We start from the raw sequence: 25,587 nt of genomic DNA on the forward strand, positions 1-25,587 counted from the left end.
ATCTCATCCGAGAAGCTTCGTCAGTTCTAGGTTAAATGGTGGAGAGTCCCAGATTTAAGCCCTGTGGGAGTGTCCCCCCAAGAGGGACAATGGACCCCCTAATGAACCTCTACCTAATCACTGAAGAACTGAAGAAGCATCTCGGATGAGAGGTGAAACGTCTTCAAGCAACTTAAAGAAGTCCAGACGCTTTTCTTTCCAAGCTCCTTAGACTACGATGACCTGGATGACTGAGAACCTTCACAGACAGTCTAAAGCCCTGTTTGCATGGGGCTAGTATTACTCTGGATCGCTCATGATTTGCAATAATTGCAGAGGTGTGAATCAACCATGTCCATAATTTCCAATATAAAAAATTCCACCATAAATTACCCACCTTATTTTACAATTAAGAGGTTATGCAACCATTTTAAAATTGCACGTGCAATTGCCGCCTCAGGAATTTCAGCCTTGTATTTCTTTCTTTTTGCAAACCTTTTTGTGTACTGGCAATTATAAATAGAAGTTTGGACTGCATTATTAGTGGTAATTCTGAGAGGCTGGTGTCCAACCCTAACCCTTCAGAAATAGTGAGACTCAAAACATGTGCGACAGCATTCAGTAAAAAACATGTTGCTGGTTTGAGTTAGTTTGTGTCAGTCTATTAAGATTAACTTTGGGTCTGTAGGTGTCAACCACACATCTCATCTCAGTTCTGATCCTGTATGTGTGCACTATAAAAGAAAGCCACGGCTAAGTCCATCACACTACCTAGCAAAGATTAGCTAACGTTAATCTAATCTTAACTAACTTTATTTGCTGCCAGTGATGATAAAGAGATACAGATAGATGTCAAAAGATTTTTGAAACGAAAAACCATCATAATGAGCACACAGTTTGTTTCTTTGCCTGTGTAGGAGCAAATTGAACCCCCGAGGGATCAGACAGCCTTTGCATGTCCCTGCCATGCTTCTTCTCCACGCCTGCAGCTCAAAGTGGCCTTCAGCCGACCAGAGCGCCTGCTCATTCTCACCCCTGTCTTTGTTGGACGGGGCTGACAGCGTGGTGAGGGGAGAAGCTGCGGCTTGTTTCTTTTGTTCTAAAGTTACAGCGGGGGTCACGTTCCCTTCCCAGGGTCTTTCAGCTAAGAGCTGGTATTTACCAGCACGCTGATTTACACATTTAGCATGGCTCTCACTTTCTGGCACCAGGCCAAGCAGCTGAGGACGAGAAGAGGGGGTTAAGAAGAAGGCAGCCATGAAGAATCAGGGTTCAGAGGGTGGTTTATGTCCTCTGGTGAGTTGGCAAGCTTGCCATCTTCTGTGCCATTTTGCCTTTGACATTTTGGGCATCGTGCTTGTGTTTGCTCCCTCACCCACAGTCAGATGCAAAGATCAATACCAATTTCACTGCTGTGCTTACACTATGGATAAACCTTTGCAAGGAATTTTGCCAAGCTTCGCTGAAAGACAGCGAGCAGAGGGAAACTTCAGCTTCTGTCAGAAGTCTTTCAGCATCTCCCCATTTTATATCTCAGTGACACATGTTCACATGAAGACATTTTTCCACATGTCGTCATTGGACAGCTGCTCACTTGCAGGAGATGTTACTGTAGGAACGGCCCTTAAAACACGCAAACAAATGGAACAAGCCAGAACAGACAGAAATATTGGGTCAAAGTCATAAAAGCAGAAATGAATGCTTAATACAGAATAACAATTTTTGTCTCATAAACATTTGGTAATAAAACCTTTAATTTCTTTGATTCATGTCTGAATCTTTATGATGAAATATGTTTGCATCCTGGAATATGATTTGATTACAAAAGAATTGCATTCAGAGTTGAGGTGAACACAGAGCAGGAATGTTAAAACACTTTTAATGTGTCAACCTCTGCACATGCATTTTTCTGCATCAGTAAATATCAAATATGCTCAAAGAAGCAGTTCGCAAACATTTTAAGGATAGCTGCACTTTTTAGATATATGAAACTAAGGCATTCCCATCCCAGAGTGTCACATACTGCCATTTTGTGGCATCTTCTGGCGTCGGTGGTTTGACACACCTAGCAGATTGGACGCCACAGAACGAGGACGGGTAGATGGAGGTGGTGTAAGTCACGAGTCAAGGACTGGGGTTAGTGTTGTGTTTGGATGCGTTTTCTCATATTCTTCTGATTCTTTTCACTGGCTGCTTTGTTAATAGCACATTAGTTTATCAGAACGAGTAACAAACTTACAAAATCAGCAAGAACGAGCAGCTAGACTCAGTCAGTCATCAAGTGCTGCTCTAGTGCTTGTCCACATCATCCCTTGGCATCTGTGTGTTCCTAAACATGAAACTAAATGACTGGTTGAGCTTCATGCATGACTGCGCCACTGAAGAAATGTTGAAGCCAGCTCAGCTTTGACTTGTGCACAAATCGGTGGTGTGAACAGAGAACCATAAGGCACTTGGTGCTTTACGTTTAAATGCTGTGGGTGAGCATTTAAACGTAAAGCTAAGTGTCCAAATGCAACAACTAAAGAGTATGACAAGCATTTCTCCGTTAAACCCAGTGAATCGTGCCAAAGGAGACCTTTCTAGTATCCATGAGTTCTTTTGACACCCTGGGGATGAGACCCTAAAGCTACAAGAAAAATAACCACACAATATGATATTGCAATTATTATAGTTATTGTGGTTGCAGCACATCCTAACATTTACCATGGTGGAGTATAAGATTTGCCACAGTCCTGACCACAATCTTACATCACTGTAATTTTGAAGAACACTGTGCTCTCGGGAGCAGATAACAGAAATAGCAAATGAACGATAAAGCTGTCTAATGGAGTAAACGTTAAAGGAGATCTATTATGTCAACCTCCGACTCCATATTTTTATTACTAGTTTAGAGTAGCAGTAGCTCTGCATGATTCACAGTTCAAAATAATCTTTATTTATCTTACACTGAGCTTTGGTGCAGCCACTCAAATCACCCTTTGCTCCCTTTAAGATAACTTTCTCCTGATTGGCTGCCCCCCACCTGAAGTTGAGATTTGAACAGCAAGTGGGCGGAGCTTCTATGTTCACAGCCAGAGCAATGTTCCTACAGTCAGATGACCTTATTAGGTATACACACTCTCAATGACATCACACAGAGCTAAGAATAGACAAAACAGTTCAAAACAGGGTGTTAGAGCAGTGTGAAGCCTGAGCTTTGGACTCGCAAGGTCACAGTTTGGCCATGTTTAATTTAAGCATCCACCATTGTAATAGTATATACAAAAAGAGAAGATAAGGAGAAGCATAATAGCTCCATTTTAAATTTCCATTTCTACAATTATGCCCCATTTACTGATTACGAACACGTGATGTGATTAAAATCAACAGAACATTTATTTATTCATATTTGCGTATTTTGGAGGGGAACTGTTATCTCAGCATTAGATTGCATTTGCACAAGGAGCGTTGAGATCTTGGAAAGCAACAGGTTGATGTCAGAGGAGAAAACTGGACAAGCTGAGACAAGCCTGTGCAGTCAACTGTGCAAAGCTGTTATGTTATAACCTCAATGAAAAAAAAAGAAAAGAAAAACCCCACAAAGGGAAGGATATCATTCATTTAACTGCAGCCCTAAGTCACCTGCACGCCTACACATTTAGCTGTTTTCTAATGACAGATGGATGGGTGGGTTTGGGTTTCACATTTAATCCCACCAAAGCTTCTCCCTCCTTTATCTGGTTCTCCTTCAAATCCCCCATTTTTAAATGTTTTTTTTTTTTTTTTTTTTTTTTTTTTTAAACAAAACTGATGTTCATCACGCAATCATCAGCTGTTAAACATGGGACGTTTCTTAGGATTACTTAAGAATTTCTATTTGCTCCATTTTGCTTTGTGCACAATCACTCATTTCTGACATTCGGTGAGTATGAAACAAAAAAAATCTGCAGAGAAAACACAGATCCATTCACAGATCTGCATAACTTGACTCAGCCGAACATTAATCACTGCCGCACTGTTTCCAGCACAAATATTAATATCCTAAATAGAGCTATTAATAATACGCGTAAGAAAGCAAACTCACCACTGCCATTAACAGGTCATGAACAAGTTGGGCAAAACTATCCTGGCTATTAAAATCTGATGTCTAGCAGTTACACTCCTATATACTTCCTGGCAAGCTTTAAAAATGCTCCACAAAGCTGAGAAACTATATTTTATGTTTTATAAAGAAGATTAAAGGCATATTTGTACTCAGGCCCAGACAAGACTTTCTCCCATCTTTTAGCTCTCCAGCCTTCAAGTGAGTCCAAGCAGCTTGGTGAAAAATCAGGAACCTGGCACTGATGTTTCCTGCCTTTCTGGTCAGGACTATAAGCCCCACTCGACACCAATCAGTCATGAAAAGCAAACAACAATATGAAGGTTTCTGGTAAAAGCGAGGAAACAGGTCTGCTTTCTATAAACATTCCTCACAGAGACATGGAGGCTTGATAACAAAGAAGGAGAAAAAAGGAAAAGAAAACAACCTCCCGCCCTCCTCATGGACTTCTGGCACACACACATGAACATACCTCGCATGGTGTTCACATGGATGCTCAGTCATGTGGACACTAAAATGCTTTCACATCTCACATTGCTTTAACGGGAAAATGTACCTTCTTACCCAGAGAATGAAGTGACATATAAAGTTTGCATTGTTTTTATGTTTTCCATATATATCATGTTAAAAAACCTCAAAATGCAATGATGGGATAAGATGCATATTTCAAACTGTTTTTGAACCAAACATTATGACATTTAGACCTTGCGTAAGCCTAAATGTCATTAACATTATCCATCCATCCATTTTCTTAACTCCTTATCCAAACAGGCTCATGGTGCGCTTGGAGCCTATCCTAGCTGACACTGGATGAGAAGCAGGGTACACACCTTGGACACTTCATCACAGGATTAACTCAGAGAGGCAGAAACATTTGGAAACACATAACAGTCAGAGAACACAAACTCCATAAAGAAAGGCCCAATCCAACCCGCTGGGTTAAAAGTAACTTTCTTGCTGGAAGGCAGGAGTGCTTACCACTACACCACCATGCTGGCCTCATCTAATCAGGAGCTGGTTCACCAAATCTGGAGGAAATCTTGAAAGAATCAGTGATGAAATAAGTGGCCACAGAAGTTTAAAGCTACGGCATCTTGTCGAAGGCCATTACATGTCAAAGTCAAGAACTAAGTCAAAGGAAACTTATAAGAAGACCTGGAAATCAAATCCTGAGACATGACCTCATCAGTCTTCTCTCATATCTACTGTGCAAACAATCTGAAAGATGTTTAAAAAAAGTTTCAACTCAGTGGTGCAGGTTCAGCAATAATGAGATCAAAAACAAACCATCCTGATCGCAGTCAAGCTATGACATCAGAAAATCTAAATGTTTACATCTTATACAAACCCTCGGAAACTAGAAGAACGGAGTGAATATTTTCAGGGAAAGCATAACAAAGCAGAAACTGTTTTTTGTTGACCTTTGGGCAAAACTGGCACGAATGGTGCAGGAGGGGCATAAAGGCTGAAAAAGAGCCAAACCATCCCGACTAACGTGTGCATGTAAGGGCACCAGGATAACAAAAGCTAAATAAATCTTTCAAGACTCTACATGTGGCTCAGTTCCCCTGGAGGAGCCACGTTTAATAAGCATAAAGCTGCTTTAAAGCCAAAACAAGTCAATGTTTGTGAGATGGTGCACTGCAAGGGTAAGTTGAGGACGTTGATTGGATACCCCTGATACAAAGTTACAGTACCCCTGATACAAAGTATTACTGGTCTACTGATAAGGTTGTCATCCCGGAAAATGGGGAACGGTGTTATTTGGTGATCAAAAAAAAAAAAAACCTGAAGTTGCGTGCCAAAATAAACTCCCAAAAAGAGGCTGGGAAAATGAAAAAAACGACTGGAGCCCCCCCTTTCTTTCTCAATATGTTCCTTGACTATGAAACTACCAATGCTATTCAAGAAAGGGCCATTATACCAGGCCTCCAGCTTGATTGCATGGAGTCATTGAAAAGATTAGCTGTCATTAAATGTTCCACTTTTTGGGGGTATTATAAGGAGCCCCTCTATTTAAAGAGTAGTAATCTGTGAGGGTCCTCGGGAAGTCTAAAGATTGCTGGCTCCAGTTACCAGTCAAGAAACATGGAAAGAAAGAAGACTGCGGGCAAATTCTTGACAGCAAAACATAAAACAAACCATTGAACCCACTGAGGTTTTTAGCCAAAAATAAATGAATACAAATATTTTATAAACTGTACATGATGCACAAAAGGGCAGCTGGAGGAGTTGTATGACTGTTTTACCTATCCTATCTGCAATGGAACAAGTCTAATTCATATTTTGATTTATTTTTTCTCCCAAGGTGGTGCCATCTTTTCTTTTCTTGTGTTGAGCTACTATGTAGAGTTGTGTTCAATCACTGCTAGAGATTTTCATAATGTGAGACCAGCAGATGAAGTGTTGTGAAGATGTTGAGTCCTGGAGGACAAAAACATCAGTGTGGAAGTCTACATTCCCATGTCGGACAAGTTTCTCCAATAAAAAGATACCAGGAGCCCCAAACCTACCAGTAAGTCACAACCACCCAACAACCTTGAAAGCTGAAAACCGAAAAAGATATAGGAGTACCAAAAACTGCAGGCCTTCAGTGTACTTGAGGCTGGCTCCAAGAAACTGCTCAATTCCCATAAACTCCCATATTAACATGTGAAATTCTACAGCAGAAAAAAAAGCACGTTTGCAGCCAGCCAGGCCTCACTTCCACTACCCGAGCGTGTTTGTGGTGTTGGTGCTTTTCGGAATTGTTGTCAAAAAATGCACAGTAAAACCCATCAAAGCGACTGTGCTCCAGCTTTGTTTTATAATGTTATAAGAAGAAAGCCATAATTAGCAGGTACATATCTGTGTCTATGGAATGAACTCATACAGTTTATGAATGCAGCCATGGTCCTGTCAAATTATTTCAACACATCACCCAATAATAATGTACAACTTAAATATCTCAAAAGAAAGCTTGAAAACAGTGTGTATTCATCCAAGCTGGTGGGCTGATGGTCCCGAGTCGTTCGAGCATCCTAAGCAGTAAATTTTGAAGGGGGTCCACTGTACATTTTAACTGCAACATTAGTCTCCGGATATGCTCTTTGAAACGCTCTTAAAACACCTTCCTGTGGGCCTATGACAGCAGTTTCTCATATATGCCAGACGACCTGCTAAGCAACGACAATAAGTGAAACATTATATGACGCCCTTGATAAATGTGAAGCTTTTACTTGCTCTCAGTGGAAGCTATTAATTATACTAAAAGCCCAACAATAAGGCATGATGCCTTGGCATGGCTATGGATTATTTATGTTGCTAATGTATTGCAGGTTTGCAGTATGTGCCAACATTGAGCCCTGAGGACCCAGGGAATAAATACATTGCTGTGTGCACACATTACAGTTCAGCAGAGCATTTTGTGAGCACAAGTGAGAGTGCATTAGTTGTATTATAATACAGTAGATGTATTATGCAATGTATCGATTCAGCCTATGCTGGATTTGCAAACTTTGTACTGTACTTGAGTGTAACATTGAGCAAAATCAAAAGTGTCTCCTGGCTTACATTACAATGCACCTTCGTGCCCTTGAATAAAGGGCCAAAGCCAAGTTCTCTCACTCTTCTAGAGTTTTGCACAGTCACAATGTGAGTCCGTGAGAAAATAGTAAACACAAGAAACAAAATGGTTTGTTACAATACACAGTAAAGCCGTAGCTGAGGCCGTGTCTGCAAGAACTGAGACACACACAGAAGAAAGATTACATCAGCTGAAGAGCATGAGAATTCACACTGGTGTTTTTTTATGGTTCATGAAGCACTGCCTTATCCCTAATCCTAGAAACACACACACACACACACATACAGAGTAAGTGAACAAACACACCTTCCCAAACTGGCCAGCCCTTCCTCTGTCCCAATCTTATGGCTGAATGTGTGGTTGAGTATGTAACTGTGGTTAGAGTTGCCTGTAAGAGTGGGTTGAGGGAGATTTTGGCAGACTGGCAGACAGTAATGATGAAAAATGTCTCTTCTGAAATCCAGTCCGGCATGGGCTTCAAGCCAGTGGATGTTCGCCATTCCCACACAGCCAGGCGTCACGGGTAATGCCGCTCTTCAGGCAAGACAATGCCGTGTTACACGTACGCCGGCCAAGGAATGTGTGGGTTACATATCCTACAAGTTATTACCAATTGTGATGTCAGAAACCGCTCATTCCAGCAAATCATTTGCAATCAGTATTTTGCCCGTAGTATTGGTTTAAAGGTCTGTGCGACACAGGAATCTGCATTCCCTTTAATCTCTTGAGTGATTTAAATTCTTTTTTGCTTCTTTAATTGTTTTGGTTTATTCACTTCCTTTGTTCTGCTTTTAGAAGAGGACTATCCGGTGACTATGAAAAATTAGCAGCTAAAATGAAAGAAACTGCCCTCAGGAGTTGGTCAGTTGGACAGACAAATGCTAATATCATCCCGTTTCTCATCTCCGATCACTTTACAACAGTGTTATGCATGCAACCTATTGTTTTTCCTTAGATTAGCTGATCACATAATGCTGGTTTTAAATGGAATTGCTTCTGGAAATTCAACAGGCTTTTAGATTTACTTACTGTTTCTTGTTTATTCTTTCCATTCCAAATGGTTACCACTGCAAGACCTCTTTCACAATGTTGCCCAAATATATATTAAGCCATCACTTATTATAGTTTGCTCATATGGTGCGTTTTCATAAACGAGTCCCCAAAACTACAAGTGCTGAAAGACTTCTGGGTCTCTGTGGTTATAATGAAGCTGCAATGTACAATGAAAATTAAAGGTGTCGGGTGGTGGAAAGTGCTCTCATACACATTGGTCCAAAATGTCACAGAGGTTGTCAACTTGGTTAAACCAGTCCTACTGTGGATGGAAGCACTGCAATCCTGGACGATACAGTCACATCAGGACAGAAATGTTTCCTCAGAGCATAAAGGTGATTACTCTCAACAACTTTGGACTGATTTACAGTCACATCTCCCTGTACTGGAAACCATGCTGACAAAATGTACCCCACTGTATAACATCTGGAAGTGACTGTGCACAAACACCATGTGTAGAAAGCTGGGGGTGCACAGGGGTCAATTTAGACATTTTTGTGGACACATAACTTTTCCATCAGTGCATAGCTGGTGCTCAATTTCACACATTTCCACCATCTTTTAAAAAAAAATGCTGTAAGGCTAGCACTGGCACTACGAAAGTGCCAGACCCAAAGTTGGAACCTCTGATGTCAGTGGTTAAAGGAAGGGTTACCACAATGAATTCACCAGTGACTGGCAGACTGTGCCCACATATTGAGTCCAACATGAAGTCCTACTGAAATTACCCCAATATCTGCTAATAACACCATTGGTTCTCAAATCTGTCAAAACGAGGGCCAGTTTTTAAAAAGCACAAAGGCTAGAAGGGGCACTCATCAACACCAGCTCCATGCTGAAAGATAAGTATTACTGGACTCGTCCAGCTGTCTCTAGCATACATTACCAGCAGCAGTAATACATTACATTATAGGCTAGTATTCTGTTCCAACAGCTCTACTGGACTACACTACATAATGTATTGATGGGAACCTACTGTCTTCTAACTATGTGAAGACAATTTAACCTCTTACTCACATTATATTCTGCTGAAAGAACCAGAATCTGTTAAAAATCCAAACACCCACACAGCGAGGGTGGATGGGACAGAGAAAAATCACAGCTGTCAGTGACCAGCGTGACCTTGTAAATCTGTTTAAGAATACGCTCTGTGTTTTCACATTACGTCTTTATCCTTCTCCCCAGTTTGAAGCAAACTGGAGGCAACTGTAACTCCCGCTATACGTGCCAAAAATTCCCCAAGTGCTGTTGGGTTTTCTCACGCCTGGGGCGATTATATCTGTGGAACAACTTTTGCAAGGTCTTATTGTGAAACAACTGCAGCAGTCGACACAAACACACACACACGCAGACACGTACTTTATACAGAGCACCACTGAAAGCATGACAGCAAACACATTTTTTCATTCTCACATATGAAGTACACTCTTGGTAAGTGGAAGAGAAGAGAAGAGAAGAGAAGAGAAGAGAAGAGAAGAGAAGAGAAGAGAAGCTGCCACCATCTTTCCAGCTATGACCATGGGCCACCAACCACAAACATGGTTAGCCAAGGAGACCACACACATACACAAGCACTACAGAAGCAAGCAGTGCTTTACATTACCTGACATAAACACATTTAAATACTACACTGATACAACAAGAGCTTGTGTATAATTACACGCTCGTTAATATAAAATTCTGCAATCCACACCAGAAGCAACTCGATGCACTCTGCTGTGGAAACATGCAATATGTGTCTGAATTCACTCTTTACAGTAGATTACCTGTGATAAATATAAGAAGACAGCACTGCTCCAGTGCAGCATAACACACATGAGTATCACACCTACATCAGGTCACACACATTCTGTGATAACTTTGTTTCTCTGTAACAGTCAAGCAAATCCACAATGCAGAAAACTGACACACACACACACACACACACACACACACACACACACGAAAAGCCAGGAGCTCGAACATCAGACAGACAGCAGTTCTTTACCCTCCTTTCCCAACCACACTTCTTACCTGAAACACTGCGGTGGCCATCCTGTCTCAGAGTGAGTGTGTCTTTTTTGTGTGTCGTTCTCTCTCTCTCTCTTTCACTCTTTGGTTTTCTCTGTCTGGTTTTAGTGCTGCATCGTCCTTTGGCTTTTCTTCCTCTGCCCCCCCACCGTGTGCAGCAGAGAGGTTTTCCTCTGTGCTCCGACCAGATGGCTAAAAGCTAAATCCACTCACTGTTACCTTGGTGCAGCGCAGGACTGGAGGAGTGTGTGTGTGTGTGTGAGTGTGTGTGTCAGAGAGCGAGAACGAGAGAGCGAGTTTGTGTGTGTGTGTGTGTGTGTGTGAGATTCAGGCTTCAGGCTAATAGGTCTGGTTAGCCTCTCCCTCACTCACTCCTCCTCCAAGAAAATGAGCATAAAGATGTCTAAAGAGTCTTAATGTGAGCGCGCGAGTGGGGCGAAGTGCAGCCAAAGGCAAATCTTAACATCCCACAACTGGAGACGGCGCAGTGCAGCACTCGGCGCTGAATAAGCAGGCAAAGTCTGGCTACGGGCTACAGCTATTTCCCCTCTCTTTCACTCCCTGGGTTTTTTTTCTCCTCCCTCTTGTTCAGACCATTTTCGCCCTCCTCCCAAATGGGGAGACACATGAGTAACGAGAAAGGAGGAGAAAAATACTCAAGTCAAATTTCCCAGGGAGATCGGGAGGGAAGAACAGGACGTGAGATCGGGGGGAACAAAAGCACGGCTCTTTCCTTTCACCGTCTTTTTCTCACTCTCTCACACACACTCCTTCATCACGAGCTCATTCTTCATTCTCTCCTTGTTATCAGCTTCTCAAGTTACAGGTTAAATATGAGTCGTCGGCAGACCTCCACCCGCCTTTTCTGCCCCCCCTTCCCCACAAGCTCTCTCCTACACACTCACTCTACGGCTGCCCACGAGAGGGAAAGTACCATGAATGAATCCATTGACTTCAAGGCAAAGTCAGACAGTGTAAACAGCAGCAAGGAGCTACATGCTGACCAGTCACCAGTTCACAAAGCCATGAAATTCTGTGGCTTTGATTCCAAGAGTTAAACCCTGTCCTTACATGCTATTATAAAGATTCAGAACATCACTCTAGAGTGAAAGTAGTCAGAAGACTGCTTTCACTGACTATCAGCCTTTCAAGTAACTCCTGCAGAATAAACATCAACGTTATTCACATTTTAAATATCTTTCCTTTAAATGTATCACATTGGCTTTGAAAACTACAAGTTTTAAGCTCGCAAAAAAGTACAATCAAGTAACTTAAATAGCAATAACTTGGAGAAACCCCTTAAGTTGGGTGATCTAGTGGGTCCACAAATCAAACCAAAGCTGTTCTGAGTGATCACCTTCATCCAGTGATGAAATATGTCTATTCTGGCGAGAGAGGTTTGTCCCAATCCACAAAGCAGAAGTGCTTACAGAATAGGTCTAAGAATAATAAGAATATGGGAGTCACTTGCTGTGGCCTTCACAGTCACCAGAGCTTATCCTAGACCGATGCATCAGACACCACCAGTAAAACCAACACGTCGTCTTCCAGCCCTGTCTCATGTGAAAAATATGAAATAGTCACTTGTTAATGGAGATGAATCGTCACTTTTTATATGACAGAAAACGGAGCTTTGAAAGATGAGTCAACCACTGTATTTTAAACTAACCTAACAGATCAGTTGTTCATTTCTAACCCTAAATTCAATTGGTTATGTATTAAAAATAATACGGGTGATGGGGATGCTTGAGTGTATCCCAGTTGTCACAGGATGAGGGCTGGGGGATACTCCCTGGACATGTCACCAGTATAAAGTGGTGAAGAGAATGGATATGAACAAAATTACTGAGTGAAAATTTGACTTTTTTGATTCAATCCAATCTTAACTTATCATTAATGTCAGTTTAATGGCCAACAGTTGATACTCTGGTTGGTGCGATTCAGCCACTGCATGAAAGCATTGGGGGAAATGTGTTTGTATGCAGTACTATAGATTTTGTTAGCAGCTGTCAACTGATTGGCACATTTGGACCACATCAGACTCAACAACTATCCAGTACATGACATTAAACTGGATGGCTTTAATCTCAGCCTTACAGTAAGCGTGCCGTTTTAATGTGCTCCCACAACGTCACTGGCTATTATCCAGTAGCAGACAAAGAGGCTTTACTGAAGAATGCATGGTACAAATTTGTAGCACATTAAGGATTATGTCTCAACATGGAAAGAATGGCCACCGTCTTTGATGCTGCTTGGAGGTAATTACATGGAAGGCGGCTCTGAAGAGCAACACCTCTAGCTTGAAGTCGTGTTCACCAGATGTCAGCTCTGTAAGCGTTATTTAATTCACTATTAATGACAAGGCCCAGGAAGGAAGGGAGTGCTGCCAAAGAGCAGACATGTGGTTCACGGCAACAAAACAACATGCTTGTTTATGTGAGATAGTCACCTTCAGCGGAGGGACAGGGCTTTAAACTGTGGGGAGCGGGAATTCCCTGTTCCTAGTGTCTGTGTTTGCCCGTGCGGCTCTGAGTCGAGCTTTGTGTTTCACCGCTCACCACAATGCAGTGGTGCAGACCACCAGTTTCATCCGTGTATGTCGGGAAGTGCAAAGCGTGGGGAAGTTATCTGTCTGTGTTTGAGGCTGATATGTTTCTCTTAGTCTGGGCTATTTCCTGCGTCCTGGCTTTTATTACCTTCATAATCCCGTGGCTGCTGTCTGTAATCACACCGGCACTGCCAGAGACAACTATCGCACAGCCACGCCAATTTTTTTTTTTTTTTACTCTTACTGCTCATTTTTGTAGGAACTGAAATCACTCGGTCTCTCTTTAACTCATTTTAATGGGACACAACATTAACAGGAGGGTCTGGGAATCCACCACAGGAACAAAATCCTTACATTTCTGGTGAATTTTCTACATTTTCTGCATTTCTTTATGATCTTTTTTTCCCCATAAAGAAAAGCACAATAATAAGACTTACTTTCAACTAATTTACTTCTTTTGCCCAGTATTTTCCCTGCTAAATCCACGCACATGTAGGCAAGATTTCCGAAATGTGTGAGTCACAGCGTAACAATGTGTTATCTGTTTATAAAGCACTTAATAAAGCCCTGGGCTTAATAGCTCAGATGTATTAAAGCTCATGTGCAAAACTTTCTGCATGTTTAAACGTGGAATCGTGTGCATCTCAGCTTTGTTTTTCAAACTGATCAAAAACAGTTACATTAGCTTAAGCAAACAACACTCCCAGCTTGGCTTTCAGTCAGACCTCCTCCTCCATCATGTTCCGTCTCGCTTCTTCAACCTGCTGTGCAGCAGCTCACTTGCATGTTCTACAAAAACTCATAACTTACATTAACCAGGCAGTTCATTAGTTACCCCTTGATAGGACTGAGTTGGATGCCCTTTTGGGGACATCCTCAGAACTCTCTTAATTCATCATGGCATTGATTCAACAATGTATGTCTGCAGCACATGCTCGATGAGAATCTTCGCTTCACCACATCCTGAAAGTGTTCCACTGGACTGAGATCTGGTGATTGTGGAGAAAACTCATTGCCATGATCAAACCAGAAAGCAGTTTTAGATAATCTGAGCTTTGTGACATGATGTCTTATCCTGCTGGAAGCTGTGAAGCTGTGTACGCTGCAGTCATAAAGGCATGGTCATGGTCACCAGCAACACTCAGGGAGGTTGTGCTATTTAAATGATGCTCATTTGGTACTAAGAGGACCAGAGTGTGCAAAAAAAATATTTCCCACATCATTATAAGATAAGATAAGATAAGATAAGATGGCCTTTATTAGTCCCACAGGTGGGAAATTTGTTTTGTTACAGCAAAAGTGCAAAGTTATGTAGCAGAAATTAGAAAACACTGGAATAAAATAAAATAAAATAAAATACTATGTACAATAGAATAAAATAAAATAGAATAGAATAATATATACAATAGAATAAAATAGAAATACAAATACTATATACAACTGAGTAGGAAAATACAAAAACACAACTTCGTCAGAAGAAGAATTGCACATATAGCAGTCTTATTGCACATGTGTGGGTTTGTGTGTTTGATCAGCTGCAAAAGTCTTTATTGTAGAGTCTGACAGCAGTGGGGAGGAAAGACCTGCGAAATCTCTCCGTCCCACATCGTGGGTGCCGCAGTCTCCCACTGAAGGAGCTGCTCAGTGCTGTCACAGTCTCATGCATGGGGTGGGAGATGTTGTCCAACAGGGATGACAGCTTAGCCACCATTCTCCTGTCACTCACCACCTCCACTGGGTCCAGAGGGCATCCTAGAACAGAGCTGGCCCTTCGGATCAGCCTGTTCAATCTCTTCCTGTCCCCAGCAGAGATGCTGCCACCCCAGCAGACCACACCATAAAAGGTGGCTGAGGCCACCACAGAGTCATAGAAGGTCTTCAGGAGTGGGCCCTCCACTCCAAACGACCTGAGTCTCCGCAGCAGGTACAGCCTGCTCTGCCCTTTCCTGTAGAGGGCGTCTGAGTTATGAGTCCAGTCCAGTTTGTTGTTCAGATGAACACCAAGGTACCTGTAGCTGTCCACAGCCTCAATGTCCATACCTTGGATGTTCAGTGGTTGCAGTGGAGGATGCTTGTGCCTGCGGAAGTCTACCACCAGCTCCTTGGTTTTACTGGCATTGATCTGGAGGTAGTTCAGCTGGCACCAGTCCACAAAGTCCTGAGTCAGTCCTCTGTACTCCTTGTCGTCCCCATCAGTGATGAGGCCGACTATTGCAGAGTCATCAGAGAACTTCTGCAGGAAGCACTGGGTGGAGTTGTGGGAGAAGTCTGCAGTGTAGATGGTGAAGAGGAACGGAGCCAGAACCGTTCCCTGTGGGGCCCCCGTACTGCAGACGACCCTGTCCGACACACAGCCCTGAGTCCTCACATACTGTGGTCGGTCAGTGAGGTAGTCCAAAATCCAGGTAGTGAGGTGATGGTCCACTCCTGAGTTCTCCAGCTTGTCCTTCAGAACCGAGGGAAGAATGGTGTTAAAGGCACTGGAGAAATCAAAGAACGTGATTCTCACAGTGCTCCCAGCGGTCTCCAGGTGAGCGAGGGAACGATGTAGGAGATGAATGATGGCATCATCCGCTCCAATGCCAGGCTGGTAGGCAAACTGAAGTGGGTCCAGTGATGAGCTCACATACCACCCAAATCAGCCTGAACTGCTTTTATATTCTTTACACCTAATTTGAATGTTGCAGCAAAAATTGAGACTCGTCAGACCAGGAAACATTTTTACAATTGGCTATTGTCCAATTTTAGTGAGCCCGTGTAAACTGTAGCCTCAGTTTTTCTGTCAGGCTTGGCAGCCGGTGTAACAAGTGGTCATTTGAATTACTGTAGTCTTGAAGAAGTCTGGCCATTGTCCACTAACCTCTGATATCGACAAGACATTTTTTCCCAGAGAACTGATGGTGCAGCCAACAGCAAAGGTCTTTCCAAGCTCACAAAGGCACTTAAATTCCTTTTCTTCCCCATTCTGATGCTCAGTTTGAACTTTAGGAGGTTCTCTTGATCCTCTCCACGTGTCTAAATGCATCGACTTGCTGCCAAGTGACTGACTACATATTTGTGTTAACACGCAAATAAACAGGTGTCCCTAATGAAGTGGCTGCGAGTGTCTATTCACAATCCAAGAGGGAAAAAAAGTCATTGGTGAGGAAAAAAAAAAAAGATTGCTACATCAGTTTCACTAAGTAGGCCCTTTGCTCCTTTAATGTTTATTATTGGGAGGGAACAAATTCTTCTGTACACGAATGATTGTGAAAGAATGAACGCACCAATCACTTTGATTTTTCACCATGTGTCGTCCCTCACACAGATTGATAAACAAAGGAGCAACAATGGGGGGGAATCAGTGCCTTCCTCAGTGAATGATGAGGGAAGAAAAAGAGGAGGATAGAGAAAGAAAAACGTAGAAAAGAAAAAACAAAAGAAGAGTACATAGGAGGGCTACAGAGAGGAACACAGAGAGGGAGAGAACACTCTGGGTGAGGTCCAGTTTCATGAGTCTGACTCAGGCTTTCCCAAGCAACGTCAGGGGCGAGCATCAGGCTCTCGGTCCCCCAGCGCCCGGTGGAACGCTTCAGCAACGCCCTCGCAGCTTACAGACCAGATTTAACATGGATTTTTCTACTGGATGGTCATGATTAGGCAGCAGGAGCTGACATGGGATGGAAAAGCTGTTGCCTTGAACCAAAGGACGGGCTGCAGATGTAAGGGTGGGGAACTTGAACAGAACAAAGTCTCCAAACTCCTTGAGCACGTAATAAAGAAGGCTCCTCCGAAAAAAAACCTCAACACTCACAGCTGTTGTAGCACTCAGAGACGATTAGAAACTCCGGGAGAGATGGTGCATGCTCAGCAGTTCTTTCTCTGTACAAGAAGGGCTATGAAATGAAAGTGTGGAATTTTTTTTCTAATTGATCTTAAGCACATTCATCCTTCTCGCTTACTTCTTCCATCCGCGTCTCCTTCGTGCACTTGGCACGTTGTTGACATTCTTTCCCACAGCTCTTGATTACTCCATCATGCTAAAGCTGGGCGTTCCTGTTTGTTTTCTCTGCTGTATCTATGCACATGTCGCTAACATGCACTTACTAAATACATGGCTGTAAGCCCATGGTCCTTGTGTAAGCCGTTAGTTTACGCACATGAACAAGGAGACTTTAACTTTGTTTGACAGTCAAAGTTAAAGTCGCATATTTATTTTTTTCATCTTACTATAATGACTGCAGTGCATGTCTGTACGTCTTCCTACATGTGTTCATCTATCTGGATGAAACTTACTGTATAAACAATACTGTATAAAGAATTTTAAACATCTATATAGCTTAGCTGACTTGAGTCTTTAAAATTTTCTTTTCCCACCTGCAAGGCTTGTCTGTACTGTGCGGCTCTCTTATCGATGATGTGTCTCAGCTCAGTTCTTAACACTCGGAAATGCTGTGACAACTTTGTATATCCATCTCCTGCTTTGAGAGCATCAAACATTATTTTTCTCAAGTCTAAACTGATTTATTTTGTTCTTGGCATGATGCTTTTTCATGTGACAGCCCAAACCCTGGGTGAAGTTTTTATACTGTGTGTAAATTAGAAGATAATCCTCGGTTTTAACTCAATTTTATAAGCCTTGAGCATTACAAAGTTAAATCACATCACTGCACATCAGCGGTTTGTGCCATTATTCAATAATAAAGTCCATTTTTCAGGGGGCTCATTATATTGACCCTGATAGTTTTATTTCTGAAATAATTCTGTTATTGTGTGCAAACAAAAATTATTTATGCTTTCTAAAGAAAACTAGTTTAGAAATGCTATGTCGGAAAAGCACTTGGGAAAATAATGACAAAGCCTTTAAATTTCACAGAGGCTCTAATAATTCTGTCCACATCTGTAGCACACAGCAGGAGGTAGTACACGTAGCAAGGACGACACTCACTTTGCGTAAAATTTTAAGACAATTACCTTAAATATTTTCACGTGGGAGCAATCAGAAACTGCATACTTGCTAAAATTCAACATGTCTCGACAAATATTGAATTGTAGTACAAATGTTTACTTAGTCGAGTATTTTCATCCTCATGATATAAAATTAAGTCGAAATCGCAATGAAATTAAACCCAGAAAACATCGCTCCTTATACAAGAAGTGCACTCAAATTAGAAGCCATATGATTTATCCCATGATTGAGCTGTTGTTGTGTTCCTGCAAACGTTTGTGGTCATAAGGAGGAGAACAGAGTAGCGAGCATGTGTTCTGTCCTGTGACTGCTAATTCAATTAGCCTCAGAGCTGCTGGCTGGCTCTGCATTTGATCAGACGAGGAGCTGCTGTTTTCTTTTTGTTGTTTTTTTTTTTAAAGTAGGTGCAGATACCGTGACCAATACAGGAATATTTTGGTCATGAGCCCACCATTGTGTGTTTACTCTAACAAGTTGGCGCGCTAAGTATGTAACAATTATACAACTCTGACACGGCTTCTTCCGTTTGTTTTCTTAACAGAGGGTCAGCCCCTCTCCTACTCTAACTTCCATTTCTCACTCTCTGCACGGCCATCACAACATGCAAAACGAAGGAAGCTGTTAATGTTGTCAAAAGGGTTCAATACAATGCTTTGAAACCTCCCCAAACTATTTAACGTCTTATAGCAAAAGCACAATATGTATTTTTTCCCCCCTTTCTTTGAATCCCTTGTTTATCCATTAGCATGAAAGCATCACATAACTAAGAGCATAAAGGCCTTTTCTACATCGAGGGGGTTGAGCGCTATGACTAAAATAAATTTCCTGATGATGATTCAATTTATTAAAATGATAAAAGCACCTGTTATATTATGTGTCTTAACAGAAACATGAATTTATAAGAGAAATTAAAGGTGAAACTGCTACAGAGACACTTACTCCAGCTAATGCCCTGTGTTTCTGTCTTTGAATATGAGAAACACTTGCTGGGGCTCAGTTGTGGTGACACATCTTCTAGTTTCTGCCTGTGTGATAAATCAGCGCTGTGGCAATGTGTGGTATCTACAGGAAGTAACTGGAACAGTAGTCAAAGTTAATCAAGCCAAATGATCCTGACAGCTGCTGCGACTGCTGAAGCAAGGGCTACACGAGAGAGGATGAGGCTCGAGGGCAAGAGGGAAAAAATGCAAACTAAAAGGAGGCTTGTGTGTCAATAGAGACTGGCTGCAAAGACACATGGGAGCAGTGGGTCATCCTGGGTGCACTGCTTTTCATAGTATGAATCTTCTTCTTTCTGTCTTCTGGCACAGTGTGGAATAATCTCCAAAGACAACTGTTTAAATCATGGATACACTGGGCTGGGGAAACAAAATGAATCAGTGACTTTAAATGAATTTGTATGTAAAGGCACTGCTGGTTTTCTCCTTTGGTGAACTTCTTCCTGAAGAAGACAGTATGAAGGATGGATCCAGGTATGCCTCCAACAGTTTAAATGTGTGTTGGATAATAGGTGAGTCTGAATTGGCTGTAGGTGTCTAACTATAGGTGAACCCTGTGATGACCGTGTCCAGGGTTTACCCCACCTCTCCTCTAAAAGATGGATGGATGGATAGAACATAGTGGTGCTTTGAACCAAATGATACTCACTAACCAGAGTAGGTAGGATCAACCCTCTGGGGAGCATTAACTTCATGCCAGATGTTTCTACAGTTAACAGATTTTTCGCCTTGAACCCAAGTGGTGGACCATCACACCTTAGCCATTTCACACATGCACTGCAGCCCTGACCTTTCACTGATTCATACATTCAGACAATTAACAGACAGCGAGTGTGTGCTGACGTACGTCGTGTCCTGCCTCCTGCTTGATCGGCACAGGCGCCACCTCATGACCATCAATCTCCAGCTGTCTGCTACATATGTGAAAGGCCACATCTGGACAACGTCCAGAGAATCGGATCTGTACAACATCCAGACCTCATTACCTGGATTCATGTGTGAAAACAGTTCATCCATATCCATACAGAACGGATTTGTTTTGATTTATTGGGTGTGGGCTCTGAGGATTCATTAAACAACCAACTGCATAATCAAAATAACAATAATCCCAAAATCATCTAAAAAACAGAAAGAGAGGTCAACAACAGAGCAAGCTATTGAATATGAATCCAGGTTTTACTGCTGAAACAAGGCCCAGATAGCTGCTAACCAGATAACTGCTCCAGCATTTCACAGTTATAGATGCAAACATTGTTCTCCAGGTGAGGAGAAGGCCAGCTGCAGACCTGACGATCTCTCTCAAAAATGCATCTCACATGTGTGGTTACAGGTGTTTGGATGTGTCAAAGATTTGGAGGCGATAAATAATACAAGGTAGACTGTTTGTCTTATTTGTAGCCGCACCAAGAACTTTATATCTCCAGGTGATCGCTCAGAAATGTTAAAAATGTCGGGAAACGGTAGCCACTGACAGGCAGACGGTGCCAGAATGACTATTGAACTCAGTGGTATGTAGTAAGATCCAGAAACTTCCTGGAAAAGAGGATATTTATGTAAGAGGCTCAATGCTGCAAGTGAACCTACTGGTTTTATTATCATTTACTATTATTTCAATAGATTTATACTCTGAAATGCTTTGGTAACACAATTTAAGCTTGATGAATGGAAAAGGAATCAAGTGTTAGTAATAATGTTGCAACTTTCATGAAAACAAAGGGGGCAATTTGCAGCTTTTCACTTGGCAAACCTGATGAGCCGAATGAGGGCACATCCACCAGGAAGCTCCAAGCAGCAACAACAGAGCTCAAACTGCAACATGGTGTGCTCAGTGAAAGGAACTAAAAGGGTCACAAACAACAAATCTGAAATAACAAAAGCACAAAGTGGAAGTGAGCCAGCACAAAGAAACGTACGAGTTCTCTCCACAATTTCAAAGCATGCGCTCTGAGAATTTCAGGAGCTGACAAAACAAGTGCTTCATCATTTCAGAGCAGCGGAACGAAAACACCAGCAGACAGAGAGATGGAGAGATGATACGCTCTTTCACGTTGCTCCTCATTAATGGTGGAACACGGAGGTTTCCTTCTCAAAACACGCTTGACATGCAATGAAGGATCAGAGAAACCAAATAACTTCAACTGGACATCTCAGCTGTATGACACAACATACACAAAATACTATATTTGAAGCCACACAAATACACAGAGTGGCAGGTTCCTTTATTACTATGAGCACGGACACTGCAGTTCATTTCTGTACTATGAAGTGAAGTAGCTCCTTAATAGAAGTAACTTCATGATTTTAAGCGTAGCTTCAGAATTAGCCCACACTACTAAATCATTTTAGCTCAGGTATGTTCATAAGGTAATTTACAGTGCATCTATAGACATCTTTTTTTTTTCAAGATAACAGATCAATGTACACGAAAGCACTACCTACTCAGCCCATAGAAACAGCACGATGTTCCGTGTGCACATAGAGGATCTTTGCCTTTTAGTGACTATCGTCAATAGAGATACAGATTTTAAGTGAAAGGAATTCCATTCCTTGCTTGACTTCCTTTCTATAGACCTTTGTAGACTGATCATAAAGCAGCCTTAAGGGGCGTCCACACAGGAAGTGACTGCCAGTGATGTCCCAACAACAAGAGACCACCGAAAGCAGAGTTAATGTTGTCTCAACTAAAATAAGTCCAAAAATTAAAGCAACTACCAATGAAAGTGAAGAATGCAGTTGATTGACATATAATTACACTAGTAGATTGTCTACTAGCAACCAACCATTAGTGACAAAATAACGCACAGTGAGCGAATCTCTTCCTGTATTTATATAAGATTTGCAGGTGGCTGCTCCTTCCCAAACCTGGGTCTGCTGGAGGTCTCTTCCTGTTAAAAGGGAGTTCTTCCTCACCACTTTTTCCCAAGTCCTTGATCAGAGGGGACCTGGGGAAATGCTGGGCTTCTCTTTCTCTGTTTATTGAGTTTATCTTACAATGTAAAGCACTTTGAGCAAACTGTTATTGTGAATTGGTGTTAAATAAACTAAAAGTTAATTAAATACTGATTGTAATTAGGGCTAGGCAATGATAAGGCTACTGTCCTTATTAGCCTATTCTTATCATTTATGTTTTTAACCAATATCCGTCTTGGATTTGACCAATATTTGTATTTTTATTTTCCTCACATTTATTTAGGGTTACAGTTTGCTCTTGAGAGAAATCTGTTGCTCTGGACCTGTCTGTGCTTGCGGATGGTTATATGGTATCAACACTACCACTTTCACAACAATGTGTAATCTCCTGAGGAGTAAACACTAGGCAAACAAACCAATATCTTAATAACTATCATGATTCAAGTAAATGAAGACTGACAGCCCTGAATTTGATCTAGTTGAGGTTAAATTCTTTCTCACTTCACACCCTCGACGTCACGTGTATTAAACCCCAGCAGAAAGTAGTCCTTACTAGGATGAAGTCTTTTTGGAAAGATGGTGCCCTGAACTGATTTCCAGCAGTGTTTTCTTGGCACAATATCCTATAAGGTTAACTAAAGTAAAAGGGAAAAATAAATATATTTTAATTAGAATTGAAGTCTGAATGCACTCGTGTTGTTATTTAATTGCTGGGCAGGGTGGAAGGCATACAAGCCATGCCTCTAGACTGAAATTAGTGCTTAAGCAGTTTGAGGTTTTACCTTTCCTCTGTGCTTTCACAGCAAGTTGGCAGGAAAGTCCCAGACATCCAGCCTCTCTGTTTTTGTAAGGAAGTATATATATATATTATATACAAAGGAAGACTATACATAAAGAAGGGAGACTTGTAAATTAGCCTGAAAAATGGAAGATACCATCACTTCATGCAAACCTATTCGTGTTCACTTCCAGGATCACCCTATGTGCTGTTTTTGGCTCTTTCCTGTCATCACCCAGAAGTGAAATTTTACTAACAAGATTTAACACATTTTTCACATCCAGCTGTGAGTAAACAGGCATGAAGGTGGGGAGGCATTTTGTGACCATTTGTTTGCTGCCCGGTTAAATATGGGCCGTATATTATTCTTATCTCCAGATGGAGATTTATAATTGTAACGTGTACTTACGAGAACTGTCCTACCTCTGAGTTATTATCGAGCGCACGGATTCCTAACATTTCAGATCATATATGGCTGACAGGTCGCAGAAAAGAGCTTTAGCTGTATTTTAAAATAAATAAGTCATAAAAATGTAGCCAGTGGTCTCACAGGCCTGACTGAGTGCCGATAGTTATCATGCTTGACCCTGTCGCGGTCACTCCCTTGTTTTTCATCTCAGGCTTTTTAGCAAATTGCTTCCTGCCAAAGCCTTGACATTTTTAGCTGAAATGTTTAGAAAAGGAAATGCTGCTGTGATTTTTGGAGATGGAAAGTTGCAGGTTTGTATATATAGACACTGGCAGTTTGCTAGGCTTCTCCAACAAATTTGACCTCTGGCTTCCTGAAATTCAAGCGTTATCATGTACTGTGCGCTTCCATTCATCACACTTAAAAAATTGCACGAGCTGCAGGGAAAACAAAGGAGAAAAAGTTTCTGCAGGTTTCTGCGACACATTTCTTCTCAATAAGGTCCTTTCAAATTACTCTGGATCAAAGTAGATACTATGAGGGAAGTCAGAAGCTCATCGCTAACCAACACCAATGCTTTACCAACATTAAAGTGAGAAATCTGGATCCACAGCAGAATTTAATGTTATTCTTTTTCCCTTTAGTAACATTGCTGGCCCCCCCCCAACCTCCAGCACTCCACCAAGTTTCACGAAATTTAGGTTTACAGTAACCTTGCTGAAACACTACCATCACCTACCTACCTAGCTGTCAGTTAGACAGCTACCTGTAGATGCTAAAGACTGATTAATTTAATGATTGCTGACAGGCGCACACAGCAGAAGAAATGGAAAGCTGGACAGAGGGACTGGTGTCACTCACTGGTTTGTAAAGTGTCATTTTGAAGCTTCAAGATTAGCAACTTGGATATGTCGAATGAAGGGTGGATCTGACTACACATGCTCATGAGCATATTCTGGAAAATCTTCTCATAGAAAAGCCAGAATTTACAAAACTTAACAGCCTGTTTAATATAACCTGAAAGTATTGCCTGAGCCCATGAAACAACAGAGAAAGGTCTGCTTCCCATAGACTTTGATATAACTGCAAGTCATTTTTAACCACAAGCATTACTCCCTACTGGCTATTAAACAGGATCCACTAAGACTCTTCTATGATGCTTCACTTTTCAGACCCACACACTCCCACACTATTCTCATCTACCTTTATTAACCCAAGGTTAAGAGAGAATCACACAAAAGGTTTTCAACCTCCCACTACAAGAGGCTCAGATCCTAACTGGACATATTTGCAGGAAATTGCTTGTTTAAACCCACTAAAAAAGTCTAAGTCGTTCATGAAGAGGTTTGAGTGCATGTATTATTATATTAATTAAAAAACTGATAAAGGTCACACATTCTTTCAAACAGCAGTAAGACTATTCCACAGAGGTCACTGGCTACATTATCTATTGGTGATGGTGGATGTGTTATATTTTAAAGGTTATTTAGAGCTGTGGCAAATTGCAAATTTTAAACCCTGTGGAATTAAACCTGAACCCTTGCACCTGCTCTCCCACTGGCTTTGGTGAACTAAAACTTTGAATCATCCTAAGAAACTGGCACTCTCATTTGTAAAGGTTATAATATTGAAATGCAGTCACCAGTGAGACAGGAATCACACGCAGGGCTTATAGTTTCAGCCATTTTGTTTAATAACTTTCCACTGGAGACCTCCCTCACATGGTTCACCAAACCCCACCGCCTCTTACTCAGCATGGCCTGCCTGCCCTGCGCCCCTGGCATTTCCTGTGTGTAAAACAGAGTGGGCAACGCTGGCAACTAGCACCCATTTCCAATAATGGATACCAGATGAGGGGTGTGTGTTTAGGTATGTGCTGTATGTGTGCAAACCCTGCCCTAAACCCTAAATGAATGCTGTACCTTTCTAATAATCCAGCACAAACTCCAGCTTCTCTTTGTTTTCCCTCCCATTTTCTTGCTCTTTGCTTTCGCACAACATGATTAATCGAGCTCCGGCTCCACCAAGAGGTCTTTTATTTTTAGAACGCGGGGACGATCTCCAAGACACAAGAGCTCATCCAACAAAAACAGATTCTGGTACAAAGAGTACTTGTTTAGACATTCTTAAGATTCTTCTGCAGAACATAAATTCCCCCCAAACCCCACCTATCTCAACATCTGCATGTATATGTGCACATATGCACATCTTAAAGAGTAGATGGCTCCAAATAAACGGAGAACATTCAGCCCTTCTCATGTTCCTTCATGTGGAAAGCAATATTCACTTGATGCATAAAGGTATT

The 25,587-nt window shown here is 41.7% G+C and overlaps 1 protein-coding gene across 19 annotated transcripts in view; it reads right to left on the bottom strand.

Annotated features, from left to right (window-relative positions):
* Nucleotides 1-25,587, bottom strand: part of tns1b (tensin 1b) — a 190,807-nt gene that overhangs the window by 83,028 nt on the left and 82,192 nt on the right. The window contains exon 1 of one of the 19 annotated variants that reach the window (XM_025903847.1): nt 10,695-11,366. The exons of 17 other annotated variants lie outside the window; for them this stretch is intronic. In XM_025903847.1, the coding sequence (XP_025759632.1) occupies nt 10,695-10,715 (21 nt within the window). In that variant the 5' untranslated portion in view covers nt 10,716-11,366. Of the gene's footprint in view, nt 1-10,694; nt 11,367-25,587 lie in introns of those variants that run through there. One more of the 19 variants, XM_025903845.1, reaches the window with a different exon arrangement.

The sequence above is a fragment of the Oreochromis niloticus genome, linkage group LG16 (genome assembly GCF_001858045.2).
Source record: "Oreochromis niloticus isolate F11D_XX linkage group LG16, O_niloticus_UMD_NMBU, whole genome shotgun sequence".
NCBI lineage: Eukaryota > Metazoa > Chordata > Actinopteri > Cichliformes > Cichlidae > Oreochromis > Oreochromis niloticus.